This window comes from Vigna radiata, chromosome 7, assembly GCF_000741045.1.
Source record: "Vigna radiata var. radiata cultivar VC1973A chromosome 7, Vradiata_ver6, whole genome shotgun sequence".
Classification (NCBI taxonomy): domain Eukaryota; kingdom Viridiplantae; phylum Streptophyta; class Magnoliopsida; order Fabales; family Fabaceae; genus Vigna; species Vigna radiata.
Genome location: NC_028357.1, coordinates 11,489,403 through 11,507,451, shown reverse-complemented (window position 1 = coordinate 11,507,451; position 18,049 = coordinate 11,489,403). Strand labels below are relative to the sequence as shown.

The following is an 18,049-nucleotide window of genomic DNA, read 5'->3' as shown; positions in this document are numbered from 1 at the left end:
GAAGAACTTTTTCTTTTCCTATAACAGGAGTGGTGCTGGAATCACCGAGGTGAACATGTTCTTCTCCATCCCCTACACTAGTGTAAGAGGTAAAGGCACTTCTATTTGCACAGATATGCCTGGTAGCACCAGAGTCTACCACCCATTTGCTCACATTGGTCATCATATTTACTTCAGAAACGACCGCAGCAATAATGTCATCTCCTTCGGCTATATATGCCCTAGGAGGATTGTCGTTTCTTACTCTACGCTAGGTGGGTTTAGATTCATTGGGATGGGATTTAAGAAAATCATTTTTCTTTTTGTGATCAGGTTTGTGTGCGTACCTTTTGGGAGCAGCAACGTCCGAAAGTGATTTTGCAAAGACCGTCTGGTTTCCAGGAACAATGGTTTGGTTCTCCAAAGGCATGTTGTTGACGTCAGTCATAAGTCCTTAAGATTGTTGTAAAAGGCTGACAAAATCACGAACAAAGTTTCCTGAGGCGTGTAGAGTCACTGTCCTTAAGGACTTATCCGCGGTATGTGCAAGTCCCCCAGGATACAACAGGAACTTCTCAGAATATTTCTGAGGATCTCAAAACTAGCAAGGAACTCTTAAAAGAGTATAAGAATAACCCAGAATATTTTTAGAAAAGAAAAGAGAAAGAGCTAGAGAATAAAACTCAGAGAAGAAGAGAATGAGAAAGAATGAGTTTGGTGTGTTTTGGAATGGGAGAAGTGCTCTCTATTTATAGAGCTAAGGGAGAAACAAGAAAATAAATGAAATTAAAAATCATAAATGATTTAATTAAAAAAAAATTAACGTTTGAAAGAAAGTGAACGTTGGCACAAAAGTTGCTCCAAAAGAACGTTGCTCTCAATGTTGCAAAACTTTATTATTGCAATAAAGTCATGTTATTACAACAAACTTCACAGTTTATTTGACAGGGACGTTCTAAATAGTGCTCCTCATAGCAAATTTCAAAGAAGTCTGGTGAAGATCGAAAATCTAATTGGATGGTTACGAAGCTCTCTACGTCGCGGTCACTTGAGCACCACCTAATCCAACATCCAATAGCTTAGTGAGTGAGGAGGTTAGAGAGAAGGCAGAGAAAGTAAGGGTTTAGAGGTCTAGAGAGAGAAACGTTCTTAATAAAATGGATTTCAGTACTTCTTTTCTAAAAGCTTGGCAGAGACTATAAATTGTGCTCTTTTTAATAAAAAAAACCCCTCTCTTTTTTTTATTTTAATTCAGTTTTCACCCACTCTTTTAATATATAAATATATTATATTTCTTAGGTTCTTACATATTTTGTTGTTTTTTTTAAAATATATATTTCTTTTTATGTTTTGTTAATTTCTGTCTTGCGAAGTGTTTTATAGATTTATTATTTATTTTTTGTTATATTTTGTTATTTTTTTTAAATTTTGTAACTTTTTTATATTTTGTTGTTTCTTTTTCAAATTTATGTTATTTTTTATGTTTTGTTAATTTATGGGTTGAGAATAGATTTTTAAGTTTATTAATATATTTATCAAAGTGAAATTGTCCTGGTATTCATTTGATAAAAATGCAAAGACGGTTGAGAAGGGTAACCGATAGATATGATACTATCTTAAGTAATAAGCATCAGTTTTTGTTTGTCTTATACGTGGTATCCATAAGAAAACAATATTAAATGCATTCAATAAGTGTATTGCATCAAGATGTATCTAGAAGAGATCACTTCCACCTCAAAATCATCCACACATCTACATCATTGGATGTATTTATCTCGATCTAACATCATCATCAATTGTTACATTTTAATTTTCGATCCTCTCAAAGATCACTTGTATGTTTACCTTGCATAATAGATTTGTTTTATTGTTGTCATTATAAATAATATGTTCTTTGAGAGTCAATAGAATATTTGAAGGTTTTACTTGACTCTTAGTCATGTCAACAAGTAATGGTTGTTCATCAGCATTTAACCTACTAGTAAGGATGACCAACTAAAGTTTAAGCTAATTTATGGTTGTGATATCTGCATATTACTTTTAACACTCAATCCTCTCCATTAGAATATGGTTTGCTTCTCAACTTAAAGGGACATACACATTTTCTTGTGTCAGATACACTTGGCTGAACATAAGTTTATACTTCTTCTACTTTTCACTTCTTTCACAACCTAACAATACAAAAGTCTTTATTCTGGGTTCACCAATTATTGTGTTAGATTTTATAATAACCACAACAAATTCAAATCAAACACAGTCCCTCAAACCCATTCAACTAATTTATCACTGAGAAAAATCTTTTATTAGTTGTAAAATTACTTGTGTAATCACCATCTACCAACCACTTCATTGATAAAAGAAAAAAATTTAGACATGAAGTTCAAATTTATTTATGAATCCATCAATGTTCATCTTAAAATATTAATCACCTATATAACAAATACTAATTATAATAATAATAATAATAATATCAATACCAATAATAAAATTCCTAAGATTTTAAAAACTAAATAAAAAACAGAATAAAATTAACTAAAATAATAAATTGAATAAAAATAAACATTAGGAATCAAACATTAATACTAATAATAATATTAATACTACTAAGAATATTAATAGTAATAATAAAAGGATAAGATATTAAAAATTTAAATAAAAAACAAAATAAAATGAACTTAAATAATAAATTGAATAAAAATAAATTATAACATAATAAAAATTTAAATAAAAAACAAAATAAAATTAACTTAAATAATAAAATTGAGTAAAAATAAAAATAAGGAATCGACCATTTTCGACGGATTAAAAAATCAATAGTTTTTGAAAATTAGTTAAAACTTTCCCAATTTTTAATATTCAATTTTCGAAAACCGATTAAAGAATCAATCTTTTGAACATTGATTAAAAATTTCCCAATTTTCGATAACAGAATCAACATTACTAAATGTTAGAGATGAGAAAAAAATTTGTGCTCGTGCATATCTGCAGATAAAATCTATAACGGATAGTTGATATCCGCGGATATTTACTACCCGAAACCCGCGGATAGTGGATATTTTAATACCCGCTTAGAAACGGGTCGGGTGTGGGTAGTATATTATCCGTACCCGCGGATATTCGCTACCCACAAAAAATAAAAAGAAAAATTTAATTTTTATTTTATTAAGTTAAATTTAATTAAAATTAACATTAATTTATATTTTACAAGATTAAATTTAATTAAAATTGTACTATAAGAAGTATACCGATCAGAATTAATTGTCATTTATGGACAATTAAACGGTATTAATAGGTCAGATTGTCTTGCTTTTTACCAAATATACAGGTATTGATTATCGATTATTGGGTTTGGTTGCCTAAAAATATACTGAACTAATAATAGATCAGATTGTCTTACCCTTTACAAAATATACGGTATTAATTATTGATTATTGGGTTTGATTGCCTAAAAATATAATGCACTAATGGTTAACCAATGGACTTGCCTACCACAAGCTCTATAGCTCTATAAATATACCATAGATGTTTAGGTACAATCTTCCTCTTCTATCCTAATAAAATGTAGACCTTTTTATATCTTGAACGTTGGAGTGTCTTCTGCACATCAACAACCCATCAGATTGGATGACATTCTCAGGAATGATTGAAGATCAAAAGAGAATAAAACAAAGAAGGACAAGTGACCCTCGAACCAATTCAACCTAAACAAAAATTAAATTTTAATTTATATTTAATTTAATTTATATTATATTATATATATATATTTTGTAATTCTATTTAAATTTTATGTTAATAATTTATAAAAGTATTTTTTTTAAAATATTTCCGGTTATCCGCGGATTTTAAAATATCCGTAGATATTTTTTAAGCGAGTATCCGTGCGGGTAGCGGATCGGGTAGCGGGTGGATTTTTTTGTCGGGTCGGGTTGCGGTAGGCACTATCCAAACCCGACCCGATCCGTTGTCATCCCTACTCAACGTTAATTGATATTAATCAACATTAATCTTCAAATATTTATACTAATAAAAATGTTAATACTAATAATAAAATTCTAAGATTTTAAAAATTTAAATAAGAAACAAAATAAAGTTAACTTAAATAATAAAATTGAATAAAAATAAAAATAAGAAATTGATGAAAACTATTTATTCCTTAATTGACTTTCAAAAAACTTTGTCAATTTTCGAAAACCAATTAAACATAAATGATTTTTTAATACCATTAATTCATTAATTCCTTAACTAGTATTTAAAATCCGAGTTAAAGAATAATAAGTTATCGAAAATCGAGTTTTCAAAACTTACCTCACGAGTATACCACACACAATCACTAACCCACCACCACAAATACAAGCATCACAAACACAGACAAGAAAGAAAAACGTAAGTGAAAGGAAATAAATATACACAGATTCATTAAATTATTTTGATAAAAATTAAATATCAATACATTTAATCACTGTTTGTTTGTTTTTATTAAAAAAGACAAATCTGTCTTATAAGAATAACTCATTTAAAATAAAAATTAAAACCCCTTTCACTTCAAGTGTTTAGGTTATATTTTCAATAAAATCTTAAAGCTGTTTTGATTACTTATTACAATATTAAAAGCTTAAATTTCTACTTCTCACAATCAATAATATGTTTTTTATTTTATTTATAAAACAATGTCAAAATGCATTAGCAATTATAGTGGAATTCATTTATCTTTTTAAAGTTTTCCAAATAATATTCTTGTAATATTTATCATCATGTTACTTATATGGAAAACTTTTTATTTTTATTTGTTTTACGACACTCTATCTATTGTAACAGGCTCTGATTTCATGGATGTGAATGTTTTGCCGACACCAAGTGTAAAAAAAAAGTATGAAATAGGAAAGGATGGCATGTTGTTGTTGCCGACACAAATCACCAAATATTCATCACTACATAAAGATAATGAAAATGAAAAACTACTATTTTCTTTATAAAAAAAATTCTAATGTATGAAGTTTGTCTATCACATCATTATACTATTTTGATATAGCAAATTCTATAATATTTTATATAATATAATCTGTTTAATTAATGTATTAAGGCATTAACTTTAGAATAAAACAAAGAAGGTTAAATATGTTTTTACTTTTAAATTATAATATAAAATAAATATATTTTCTAATTAAATTTTAATTACTTATTTTAAAATTATATAAAATACGTTTTCTAACAAATAATATATAAAATATTTTATACGTAATAAAAAGTTAAGAAGTAATACTTTACATTATTTTATAAAATATAAACATAAAAATATTTTATAATTTTGTTTAAAAATAAAATATAAGTTTACAACAATTCAGAAAAAAAAAAACATATTTAAATTAATGAAGATGAACAAACTAAATTAATAAAATATGTTTTGGGAAAGTTGGTTCAAGCTATGACTCAGCACGGAATGTCAACTGTCTCCTTTACCTTCTTTTCAGTTCTTTTTATTTTATTTTATTGTAAAATAATAACCTTTATTTTTATCCAGAAGAATTAATGCCTAATGACACTGAAGTCAACAGCTGGCAGATATGATTTAAGTGTTTTTATTTTCTGTGTTGGTGATCGTACATTTGCCACAGTCAAAAGTGTTAAACACCTTTGTTTGATTATTAGTTTTGTGGCACAAAAATAATATATTTTAGTATAGTCATAGATGCCTATGTGCAAGGTTTTTGATTCCACTTCCACTGGTTTAAAGTTTCATTAAATTTGTTTATCTTAATAATATAGTATATAATATATATTCATGCTTTTAATGGATGAAGAATCCTATTTTGTTTTTATACTTTCCTCTCAATTTTCTTTTAAAACATTTGTTTACTGTTCTTGTATTTGGATTTGTACTATTAAAAGTTAGAAAGAAAGAAGATGAAAAATGTTATAAATTCAATTAAAAGATATAAATTTTGTTTAATGGGTTCTGGAAAAAATTGGTAAAATATCTAAATTTTAAATTTTAAAACTTTATATATATATATATATATATATATATATATATATATATATATATATATATATATATATATATTGTAATAGAGAAGTTTTATCTATAGTAATCGTATTTAAGCAAAGAAAACATATATAATGTAGTTGAGATATTTAGTATTCAACTATATTCATTTACTCCTAATTACAAAATATAAATGATACCACTGTACCATATATAAATGTTTATACACATTTAAATATAACTCAAAAAATTCTCATGCTACCATCACTCATATAGCTAACTCACTGTCACCTATAACCCCCTTTGCTTATACCATAACAGTGATTATTGTAAAAAAAAATACACACAACTAACAAAGCAAAGAAGGATAAGATAACGATAATTTTAAGCATACATAAATAACTCTTGTATAAAATGACCTCATATGATAATTTACCATACCAAACTAACAAACAGTTTTGCACACATCACATAATAAAACTCATCTATATACATATATAATCTAAACTTAATTACATGTGTAATTATGCATTGACTCAAACCTTCGAAGTCTTGCACCTGTTATCTGAAATGAAATCCTTAAATGTTACAATTAGAAATGGTACATGGTTCTTTCTTTCTAAGGGTAAGCTCACTTATAACTATTTGAAAAAGTGATTCCTAATCTTAGATTCCATTATAGGAACCTCCTTCAACTCTCATTACTTAGACTCCATTCTCTATATCAGACTATGAGTCTAGTAGAGTTTAAAATGACTTCAAAGTGAACATTCCTAGCCAATGCATGACATTAAATGTAACTTGCCATACCATTCCTCCTTAGGAATGATATTTCCATCACTTATGACAACACTCAAAAACCAATATATATATATATATATATATATATATATATATATATATATCATGAAATTCTTCCTTGAAATCATTTAATCAATCTCACTATAATTCTGCAACAATTTCCACCATAATCCATCATACATATAAACTCTTAAAATTTAACACACTTGTAAAACAAGATCACTTACTCACTCATCGAGCTTCCCTTGTAAGGCTTCTTACTCAATGACTTGGTGTTTAGCTCAAAGAGTCTAGCATTGAGACAAACAAGATTATTTGCCTAATAATAATAGACTCGTCCAATGAGTCCCCCTCCCATGACTCTTTGACAAACTCGAGTTTGGCTTTCTCTCAGTAGAGTCTGCTCACCCAATGAGCAAGGCCTCTCTGACTCTCTGCCAAAATTGTTTTCAATAATTCATCTCATGCTTCAAAAAAATCACTAACATACCAATTACAGGTTGAAACCACTCATCCGAGCCAAAATCATCACATTTACAAATTCATTCCACATGTCATATTTTAATATCAAATTAGACATTTAAGACAAATTCCACATAGAACAATTCACAGCCAATTCAACCTATTCAATTTAAAAGAGATTTGCAATTCTAAACTCAAAATCACAATGCAATCAACCAAGCAAAATTCATGCAAGAGAAAAAAGTTAGCTTCCTTCACTTAAGGCAAAACGCCCTTTCTCAATCTCATGCTCCTTAGAGCTCTAAACACCATAGGATCACTTAATTGACTAATAAAGACCCAAATGAGAGATCTAAGCATGTCATTAAGATCATAGAGCAACAAAGATTTAGCAAGAGTACCTTTATGTCACATCCCTAGCCTTATAACCCGTAACCCAAAGAGCTAAAACACCTAAAAAATGGATGAAAAGAAAACTTACTTTGATCGGCTCTTTGATTGAATGGTTGTGTAGAGCACCTAACGAAAAATAATTATTTCGTTCTTGATCTTCAAAAAGATGTAGATTGGGGTCAAGAATTTAGATAAAGAGTAAAGAGAAAATAAATAATGAAAGTTTTAAAAAGATAATGATTTTATAAAATTGAACTTCGATCATTCGAAATCTATTTTCAGTTCATACCTTTTATTATTAAAATATTATAGTATTATCTTCTTTTTAAAAACCCCATGCACACTTAAATTTTTCAAAATTATATTCTTAACTCTATGAGAATGTTTCCTGCACACCATTTCTCATATCAATTATGATATAACAATAATATAACATAACACACACACACACTCTTAACTCTATGAGAATGTTCTCTACACACCATTTCTCATATCAATTATGATTATAATAGTAATACAACATAAAAGTGTGTTGATTTGCATGGCTAAACTTTTAACTCCCTCATCTCAAAATAAGCTCTCATTTTATTAGTTCATTGGATCAACTCGAGTCAACCTTCGATCAGAGCAACTTAGTCTGATTGGGCCGACCCAAGTCGACCTTAAACTCTTACCGACTTAACTTTACCTTCAGCTTAGGCCATTTTTGTCCAGACAACTTAGATCAATCTTTGGCTTAAACCAACTTTACTCTATTCTTAACCTAAATGACTCGGGTCGTCTTTTGGCTCAGACTTACTAAGGTCAACCTTCACTCAGGCCAACTCAAGTCGACCTTTAGTCTTCTTTGACTTGTCTCAACCTTTGGTCTAGGATGACTAAACTTAATCCTTCGACCCAATTAACTTAAGTCAAGCTTACTCAAGCAAACTTGACTTGACCTTTAGTCGCGTTAACTCTACTTGACCTTTGTCCCAAGCTGATTTGGCTCAAAATTTGGCCCATTCATCTAGAGTTAGAAAGGCTCAGTGTTCGCCCTAGTCCAATTTAGCTCAACCTTTGACTCATCTGACTTAGCTCGATTCTTCGTCTCGATCAACTTGACTCAACCTTTGGTAGCCTAAGTTGGCTCAACTCTATCTTCACTATTGTCTAGCTTGGCTCGACCTTCAACTCGAGTTATATAGAGTTGACCTTTGGCATAAGGCAACTTGACTCAACATTTGGCTTGAGTGACTCATCTTAATTCTTCGGCATGACCAACTTGGGTTGACCTTTGGCCTAAGTTGACTCGACTTGTCCTTCGATTGGATTAATTGACTTGACCTTTGATCGAGTTGACTTTGCTCAACCTTTGACCCGATTGACTTGGCCCGAGGCTCGGGTTGAATCGGCTCGGTCTTACTTGGCTTAATTCTTCAATTCGATTGACTTGGTTCGAACTTCATCCTTTGCCATCTCAGCTTGATCTTTGGTCCTGATTAATTTGACTCAACTTTCAATCTAGGTTGGCTACTTTGTTTTTATTACACTTTTGACTTTATGGATTCTTTTTATGTAGATTTTTTACTTTTTGGAATTTTTTTGGCTCCAACCCATATAAATCAGAGCCAATATATATGGATTGAGCTAAATTGACAACTCTATTCTTTATACACATTATACACGTATACATATAAAAAAAAAAATTAATCTGTTAAGTATTATTTTAATATTTAAATTTAACTAATACTTTTTCTAAATTTTAATTTTAAAATACATATTTTTAAAATTTGAAATTGTTGAAATCCTTCCTCTAAACACAGGTAAATGATTTCTTATACCGCTTTAGCGATCCCAATGATTACAAGCGTCCATTTTGCTTCTCTGAAATAGAATCTATTTCCTATGTTCTCTTCATATGTAATTTGGCCCCTTAGGTGCAAATCAAATATCATGGTTGGACTAAGGTTCATATAATTTCATATATTTATCTTAAGCACACTTTAGGCACCAAACATTTAACGATAAACCAATAAGAGAAAAATGAGAAATGGAGATTTATTTTATATGATGTGTCATGGTGTGTTTGGAAATACATAAATAAATGCATTTTTAGAGGAGGATATTTTAAATTTCTTGTGATGTTTTTGTTTTAAAAAGGATCCAAACAAATGGAGGATAATATTATAGTTTTGGTGAGTGTTGAAAGTTAATAAATTTAGAATTTGTAGAGTAAAATATGCATTTTGATCTGATTCACCTTCAGGGAAGAGGTAAACGTAAAATATATATTATTTTGCATGAAGAATTTTACATATATAATATAATAGATTACATACAAATGATAATCCAAGGAAGTGAAATATGAATCTCAACCAATAAGACTTGTTCTATACTCATTTTCTAAATAGATGTAAAAATGTGTCAACGACTAACTTTTTTGTTCTTCTTTTACCAATAACATTTCGATGCCTTCTTACACTTGGCTAGGTTTTCAAAGTGCTTGGATTGTTACATCTTATCATCTATTTTGCAACATAAAAATAATATCTATTTTAGAGGAACCCTTGCCAATGACCTATTGTTGATTTTTTTTTGTTGGTTTGTATTGTAAGAAGTGGACTTTAAGCCTTAGTCAACCCTACAAAAATACCATGTGGGAAAGGGACTTTAAGCTTAACTCAACCCACAAAATCAGGTTATAGAATGAGGTTTACACTCACTTATATACACTGAATTGACTTTATCTCTAGTTGATGTAAGACTTTCAACATGTATTATACTTTATAATTACATCTTTGAACCATTCGTGTAAGATATGCTTTGTCTTTATTTTTTAAATTGTATATTCTTATTTGTTGCCAATATAAAAGATACTCTCGGGGTGGGGATGTCAATTTTTAAAGCTTAGAAATTAGGTTTTGAAAGGTGGGTAGAGTAACTTTGTCATTTTCTTGTATGGGTTAAAAAGCATTGGTCTTTATTGTGTCTTACAAGGATAAAGTAGTTTACAAGGGATGTTTTCATAGTATATTAAAAAAAAAGTCGATAATAAAGAAAATAATTTTTTTTCTTTTTCATACGATACCATTTTCTGATTTTCTGGTTATATAATAATAGGAGAAAGGAGCACTTGTGTCAGAACACGCGTTATGACGATGGAATCATTGAAATAGTAGAAAACGTAAGAATTGGAAGACATAGAAAGATGCAGTGCAATTGGTTATTCCATAAATGACAGCAAATTGGTAGTTGTATGATTCCTTTTTTAGCGAAGTTGCAGAGATAGAAAAGTTTGTTTTTGTACTTATGTTTATGTTTCCATTATCATCACAACTCTTTTTCAGCATCAAACTCACACACCCTTCCAGCTGAATCCAACCGTGTTACACCTCAAACTCAAACTCTGCTTCAGATTCTTCATCTTTCGTCTCTGTTAAGTTACATATCATCAATACAATCAACTGTGCTAATAATTTTTATATTTTACTTTTGATCATAGTTTTTATTTTTCCATTATGGTCTTTTATAATATATATATATATTATCTTTGTCATTCATGTTGTTTGGTATTTTTTTTTAACAATAATATCATGATACATTTTTATATTTATTTAACATGGATTATAAAAATAAAATGATCATAAAAATGTAAAGTTTTGTAATTTAAAAAAAAAATATAAATATGAAAAAATAATGTCAAATTGTCGAAAAGTTAAATGTGTAAAATATTATTTTTCTTATTTTTTTCTTTTTAATAAGTTACCATGTCAGCAACTAGCAATTGGGTAGGATGTCATTTTTTTTATCGAACAGTATTAAATCTTATTTAGACAGGATAATTAATATATTTAAAGGTATTTTGTAAGTTTATTAATTTGAAGTAGCAATTGAAAATCACTAATTGTCAGTTAGTGATTCACTATAATGTACCGAGCATATAAATATTTTACTTTGTTAATTAATTAAAAAGCACTCTAAAAGTGATTCTTACCGTAAAAAATGTTACATATGTCAATCAAATTCCGGTTTTAATCCTTAGTTAATAACGGAATATTCAATCAGAAAAATAAAGGTAAAAGTTTATAAAATTGAAAATGGTGTGATAATTTGAGTGTTTTTACAATAAAACTAAAACACCTCACTTAATTAATTACAATAGAGAGATTGAAGTATAGATTTGTTCTTATTGACCATTATTAAATTCCAAAACGTTTGCTTGATCTTTCTGAAGAAACGTTCACTTGTTAATTTCCTGGTTCAGCCAATCATGAGAGTGTGTACTTTGGGAAGCTTATTGCATACAAGGATAAACATCTGTCTAGAAAAAGAAACCTTAACAACCAAAAAATGAGAATTTGAAAGAGGTAACTGTACTTTCATGTTAACATCATGGGATGAGAATGATGTTGGGACCATCCATTTTTTGCAGGTACTTATGCTCTCCATTGTGTCCCTGAACTTGCTAGCTTTGAGGGTCCAATTTACAGCTTGCCACAAACACAAGAATCTGATACGTTTCAAAGAAATCATATCATAGTTTCCCACTACTTTGTTACTCTATATATAAGCTTCTCCCTCCACTTTAATTTTCCATCATCAAAAACAAAGAACCTCTTCTTCTTTTTTCAATCTATTTTGGTTTAGAAAAAGGAAGCATTAACCTAGGTGGGATTAGACTTATCTGACATGGCCATGGTGTATGGTGGTAGAACAACTTCACTCCCATCTCAAGTCCTCACCTTCCACTCCTCTGCTAAATGGAATGACCACTTTGATGCCTTGAAACAAACTAACAAACTGGTTTGTTCAGGAACTTTCCTTTGGTTGATTAATGTGTCATGTTTTGCTTCACTTATCATGTTTTACTGAGATGATTTTTCGTTGATACAGATGGTGGTTGATTTCACTGCTTCATGGTGTAGACCTTGCAAACTCATGGACCCAGTTGTCCAAGAGTTTGCTGCCACATTTAGAGATGTTGAGTTTGTCAAGATTGATGTGGATGAGTTAATGGTATGATCACTCAGTCCTTTTCACTATAACTCATTAGGTCCTAATTTCAAAAATCATACATTACATAAACTCTCTTATGGGTAAAATGTGATAGTTTTTGGTAAAATTTTGTCTAGGTTTCTATATTTTACAAATGATGATTTTGGTTTCTATATTTACATCTCTCGTTTTAATATGACAAGTTTCATAAAAATTTATGAAAGTAAGTAATGACATGTTAAAAATATGAAGATTAAATGCAAGGTTAATTTTGATAAAAAGTTTACTCTTATTATGGTAACTGATTTGGATTGTGAAAACAGGGGGTAGCAGAACTTTTCCAAGTACAGGGAATGCCAACTTTCATGCTAATTAAGAAAGGAAAAGTGGCTGATAAAGTGGTGGGAGTAAAAAAGGAGGAGCTACAAAGGTTGATTGAGCAGCACAGAAAATGAATGTGTGATCAAGCACTAAACTAAAATCAGCAAGTTCACTTCAACATATTTCTACCAGATCTTTTTGCTAGGCACAATCTTTCATAGTCAAGACAAGAGAATATTGAGTGTTTTGAATACTTTCTTTGGGGATGTTTCTCATCATGTTTCGTTCCCTCGTGGATTCTAGTTTAGTCCAATTTTCTGGTTTTTTTTTTTTAAAAGAAAAATAAACAAAAGGAAAAGCCAACAACTCATAGGATGCTGAATAAGTTGGTACCATTATTTCAAATAAAAACAAGTGTCATTGTTTAATGTTCACATCACAATTTAATATTTAGACCTATTTGCAATTTGTAATGTGTCGGTGCTGATTTTAAGCCATGAATGATAAACGACACAAAAGGGCTTGAAGCATCCAATTTCTATATAATATATATATATATATATATATATATATATATATATATATATATATATGTATTAAAAGGTCACATCCATTGGATTGGTTAGTGATATTTGACACTTCATCAGTATCAATTACAATCAACATTATTAGCAAAACAACACACCTCTCTCAGAAAAAGAAAAAGGAATTTATTTTCAAAGTTCTGATGAAGTAAATGCAGAAATTGATAGACATATCATGGGACCAAATGCTCGGCCACTGTTAAACGAATGTAGATTCTTATAAGCAAATATCTTCAGATTAGTCATTTTCATACCAATGACAACAATGTTTCATCCCCTCTATGTGTAGCCTTTGTCAAAATGATTATTAAATCACTGATTATATTTTCCTTTTTTTTTTCTCTAAGAGCATTTGGAGTTGGATTCAGAGTTTTTCCAATAAAAAATCAACAATAATCCAATTAGGAAAATGCTTATTTCTCTGTCCTCAAGCTGGTAAAAAAATATCACCTTTAAATGTTTGGGCCATTTGGCATTGCAGTAATACAAGACACTCCGACAACTCAGTCCCTTCAGTGCAGAATATTATCTCCCTAATCATTAGGAAGGTCATCTCACAGAAAATACCATCAATTCCTCCATGATATCTTCCATTGTTGAATTTGCAAAGCAACTCAAAAACCAAAGACTCAAAAACAAGTGGTCTAATTGTTTTAATCTAACAAAGAACTTGAATTTTGTTGCAATAAAGCTCACTCCTTAAATGAATATGATTGGTGGAAATCTCTCCCTTAGATCATCGCTACCGACTGCTATAAAAATAAAAACGGTCATTCAAATAATTCATTCTTGTTTGGGTTTTGATTTTGTCCATTTCTTTTTAGCTACTTGTTTTCATTTAATGATATCATTTGGCTTGATGTCAATTGCAGAGTGTCGTAGTGATGTTTCTCGTGCAAATCTCTGAATTAGCTTAGCTTCTTTTGATGGAAAAGACCTTTTATTTCACTGAAGTTGATGTCTTTAATAAATGATAGCATTGTTAGCCGAAACGGTAACATCAAATACTAAAATGAATATACACAATTATAGAGGCTAAAAGTTATTTAAGTCGAGATTTAAATATGAAAAGTGAAAAGACAGAAAAGGTGAATAAACATATTAGGACTGTAAATATTCCCATCCATTCAATAATGCATTGTAATATTGATTGAACACAGTCCAGGACCCTTATAGCAGCTGAAATCGCTTTATTCCAAAGTTACACCTCACTGCAGACATGGTAGTAACATGCTTGGTTTATTTGTATTATGCACACTTTTCATGTCTAAGACTAAAGTTGTATTTTAAGTATTTACACCGTAAACTGAGCTCTCACTTCATGTGTGTTAATTGGGAAAAAGCCACAAGACATGAAAGACTAAATTAGTCATCAGTGTTGCTCAAAATCTTTTTCAGCTCATACTTCTGTTGGGTGGTAAGCCTTGATGGGAACATAACATCAAACTTGATTCTCAAGTTTCCTTTCTTTCCATGTTCCTTTGAGATGGGCATTCCTTCATTTGGGACCACCAAAACAAATTTTGGTTTCACAACATCAGTCACTTGAATTGTGAGCTCTCTTCCATCCAAGGTTGTTAAATTGAAAGTCTTTCCCACAAGAGCCTCTACAAGTAAGATTTTTTGTGTCACAACCAAATCATTTCCATCCCTCTTGAATAAAGCATGTTGTTTCTCATCCACCACAAAGATTAGATCATCAGCAGCACTAGCTCCTGCTTCTTGGTTGCCTTTCCCAGGAAATGTTATTTTTGTGCCTTTCTTCCAACCAGGTTTGATATCTATTTTCAGTATCTCTTCCACAGTTTTCAACTTACTGCAGACACCAAAAAGAGTAAACTTGTGAACCCAAAAGCACGTATTTCCAAGCAGTCTCAAATGGTAAAAGGTAATAGAAAATAGGCCATATTTGAAACACTTTCTATTACCTTAACCAATTCACCACAAAACAAACCTTAAACTCCAATATCTTTACGAAACCAACATATTTTATGCAACTTACTAATTAATAATTTCACTTTGTTTCTATATATGACTAAAATAACGTGAGAGGACTAACAAAAATCCCAAAATAAGAAAAAGATATCTTCTTTCTCCACATATGGCTACACAAGTATGCGTGCGTGCCTGCTAAAGTGTGTGTATGTGTGTTATCAGGCCTGGTCAGTGAATAGCCAAAAGAGAAAACAGCCAAACAAGAAGTGGAATAGCAAAATAAGAAGAAAAATATGCTAATAGATCAAATAGAGTGAATAAATCAAAGTTTAGAGTAAAATGTAAATTGTCCAGTAATTTACAAAATAATACAGAAATTGTGTCTTGGATTCTTTTATAATATAAGATTCATGAGCCAAATATTGGACAAGAATTCATCCATATTCAAGTACAGTGTAATCCCAATAAATATCAGAAAGTTTTGTTTAGATAGTTTCAGAATTATTACAATTTCAATCAACATCATTACATATATAGCCCATAAGCACTAAAATGAATTCCTCTTCATAAGGAAAATGCACTCCAAACAAAATATTTCTAAGGCAACATGAAAACGAAACAACAATTCAACCATGCATGTTCCCCAGCAAAATAATTAAAACTACTAACACACACAAGTTCCACCACTAAGGCAAGAATTAAGACATGAAATGCAAGATAAAAACACAGATATTACCCGAATTCATGATGTATAGTCCTTGAGATCTTCAACTTCTTTTTGCAACCTTTGTAAAGTTCCTCAAGCGTGCACACCAATTTTCTCTCAACCACACCAACGTTCTCGTTCTTGGGGACCCTAAAACCCCCATCACCCTTCTCCTCCTTCACCTTCACAGAGTTCAAGGGATAGTGGCCATAAAAATCATAGATCTGACGCTTCTTGGGGTCGCTGAGAACATCATAAGCCTCCGAAACCTGCTTGAACTTAGCCTCAGCTTCTTCTTTCGTAACAGTGTGGTGCTGGTGGTTCTTATCTGGATGCCACTTCATGGCCAACTTCTTATATGCCCTCTTGAGTTCTTCATCCGAGGCATTGCGGTTCACCTTGAGGATCTTGTAGTAGTCTCCTGCACCCATCTTGGTCCAAAATTCAGCCGAATTGTAAGCGAAAAAGTTTGCGTTTTTTTTTTTTGGTTGCAGGGTAGAGAAAAGTTATGTGATTTCTTGGGTTTGGAAAGAAAAGGAAAGGGTTGGGTTTGACCCTCTGCACGTGGCTTCAAAAGGGGTTTTGTGGGCGAGTCCAATAACACCGAATTTACTAGTCTGTGAAGGAAGAGAAATGCACAGGCGAAGAAGTAGCAAAAATCACGTTCAATGTTCAGAGATAACAGGGGAGAGAAACACTCAAACAGAGAGGCAGTGAGTGAGGGAGAGAAAGAGAGAGAACACGAGAGTTTAAGGTTGAACACTTGGATGGTTATGGCTAAGAGATAGATAAATATCGATTTTGCATTTTGATTTTGAAATTTCTCAGAGGGTTGTGGCTACTACTCGGTGTGTTGCAGTATCAGTAGTTCCTTGTGGACAAAAATGTTCAACAAGATCCAATTTATAATGCCCAATACTGCTAATAAAGAAAATGTTGAAGCTTTTTTCTCATCTCATTTTGGTTTTTAATTTTTATTTTTCACCTTTTCGTTAATTTTTTTTATTATTTTAATCATGTAACTAGATTCTATCCCTTCATGATATCTAGTATATTTAACAATAATACAAACATGGCATTATATTATATTGTTTTGTAGAGAATCAATCTTTTTCTTACAAAATTTAGTTATTAATAGAGAAAAAAAAAACTTCACTTTATTACACAATGAAAAATATTATATTATCAATTATTATATTCATAATGACATAATATTACTATTGTGTCATATTTTATATTTCTGTTAAATAGTATATGTTAAGTGTATTATAGGTAGGGCAAAATTTAACAATGAAATTCAAATAAAGTGATAAAATAAAAGGACCAAATTTACGAAATGAAAGTAATATGGGTACAAAAATACAATTACAAGAATTTTGAACTACCTATTAAAGGCACATTTATGTTACTGATCAGAAAATGTAATTTCACGTTATATTTATGAGATTTGCCTTAAATGCTTGTATCTCCCAAATTACGGAAGTTATACAAAATTGAAATTTTCGTAACATTTGATTTGGAGTTTAATAAAATTACTCCAGGATCGTTAAATTAATTAATTTCAAAAACGAAACTTACCAAAAGGTGTGTCATAAAACAATATATTGATTTTAACCTTTAACTAAACTCATAAAAAAGATTTTTAACTTAAATCTTGTATTCTTTTTGCCGCGTGAATTTTTTCGGTTTATTTAATTAGAAAATTATTTTATTTACATTGCTATTTTAAAGACTTTGAGTTATCAATATTAACACTGCTTTTCTCTATATTCTATACTTTTTTTCAATATATATTTTCCATAAGTATATGATTTTGTAAAGTTTTTTTTTTTATTATTAATAATTAGTTATTGTTTGAAGCTTTTATTCTATAAAGAACATGGAATTTTCAGTAAAGTTTTTTCTTTC

At 30.1% G+C, this 18,049-nt stretch overlaps 2 protein-coding genes across 2 annotated transcripts; one reads left to right on the top strand and one right to left on the bottom strand.

Moving 5' to 3' along the window:
- The first annotated feature begins 11,989 nt into the window (after nucleotides 1–11,989).
- Nucleotides 11,990–13,443, top strand: LOC106767745 (thioredoxin H2). Its single transcript, XM_014652693.2, has 3 exons — nucleotides 11,990–12,403; nucleotides 12,494–12,616; nucleotides 12,919–13,443. The coding sequence occupies exons 1-3, from the start codon at nucleotides 12,290–12,292 to the stop codon at nucleotides 13,048–13,050; spliced, it is 369 nt and encodes a 122-aa protein (XP_014508179.1). The 5' UTR covers nucleotides 11,990–12,289; the 3' UTR covers nucleotides 13,051–13,443.
- A 1,146-nt stretch (nucleotides 13,444–14,589) lies between these two features.
- On the bottom strand, nucleotides 14,590–17,038 carry LOC106769345 (dnaJ homolog subfamily B member 13). Its single transcript, XM_014654938.2, has 2 exons — nucleotides 16,172–17,038; nucleotides 14,590–15,316 (listed from the first exon to the last, which is right to left on the bottom strand). Exons 1-2 carry the CDS (start codon nucleotides 16,570–16,572, stop codon nucleotides 14,866–14,868), a joined length of 852 nt encoding a protein of 283 aa, XP_014510424.1. The 5' UTR covers nucleotides 16,573–17,038; the 3' UTR covers nucleotides 14,590–14,865.
- Between the last annotated feature and the right edge of the window lie 1,011 nt (nucleotides 17,039–18,049).

Excerpts from the sequence above, each read along its gene's own strand:
- LOC106767745 (XM_014652693.2), top strand. The coding sequence starts at position 12,290 with ATGGCCATGGTGTATGGTGGTAGAACAACTTCACTCCCATCTCAAGTC. Across the intron at positions 12,404-12,493 it reads TGAAACAAACTAACAAACTG|ATGGTGGTTGATTTCACTGC; the intron begins GTTTGTTCAGGA and ends TCGTTGATACAG. Across the intron at positions 12,617-12,918 it reads TTGATGTGGATGAGTTAATG|GGGGTAGCAGAACTTTTCCA; the intron begins GTATGATCACTC and ends TTGTGAAAACAG.
- LOC106769345 (XM_014654938.2), bottom strand. The coding sequence starts at position 16,572 with ATGGGTGCAGGAGACTACTACAAGATCCTCAAGGTGAACCGCAATGCC. Across the intron at positions 15,317-16,171 it reads ACTATACATCATGAATTCGG|TAAGTTGAAAACTGTGGAAG; the intron begins GTAATATCTGTG and ends TGGTGTCTGCAG.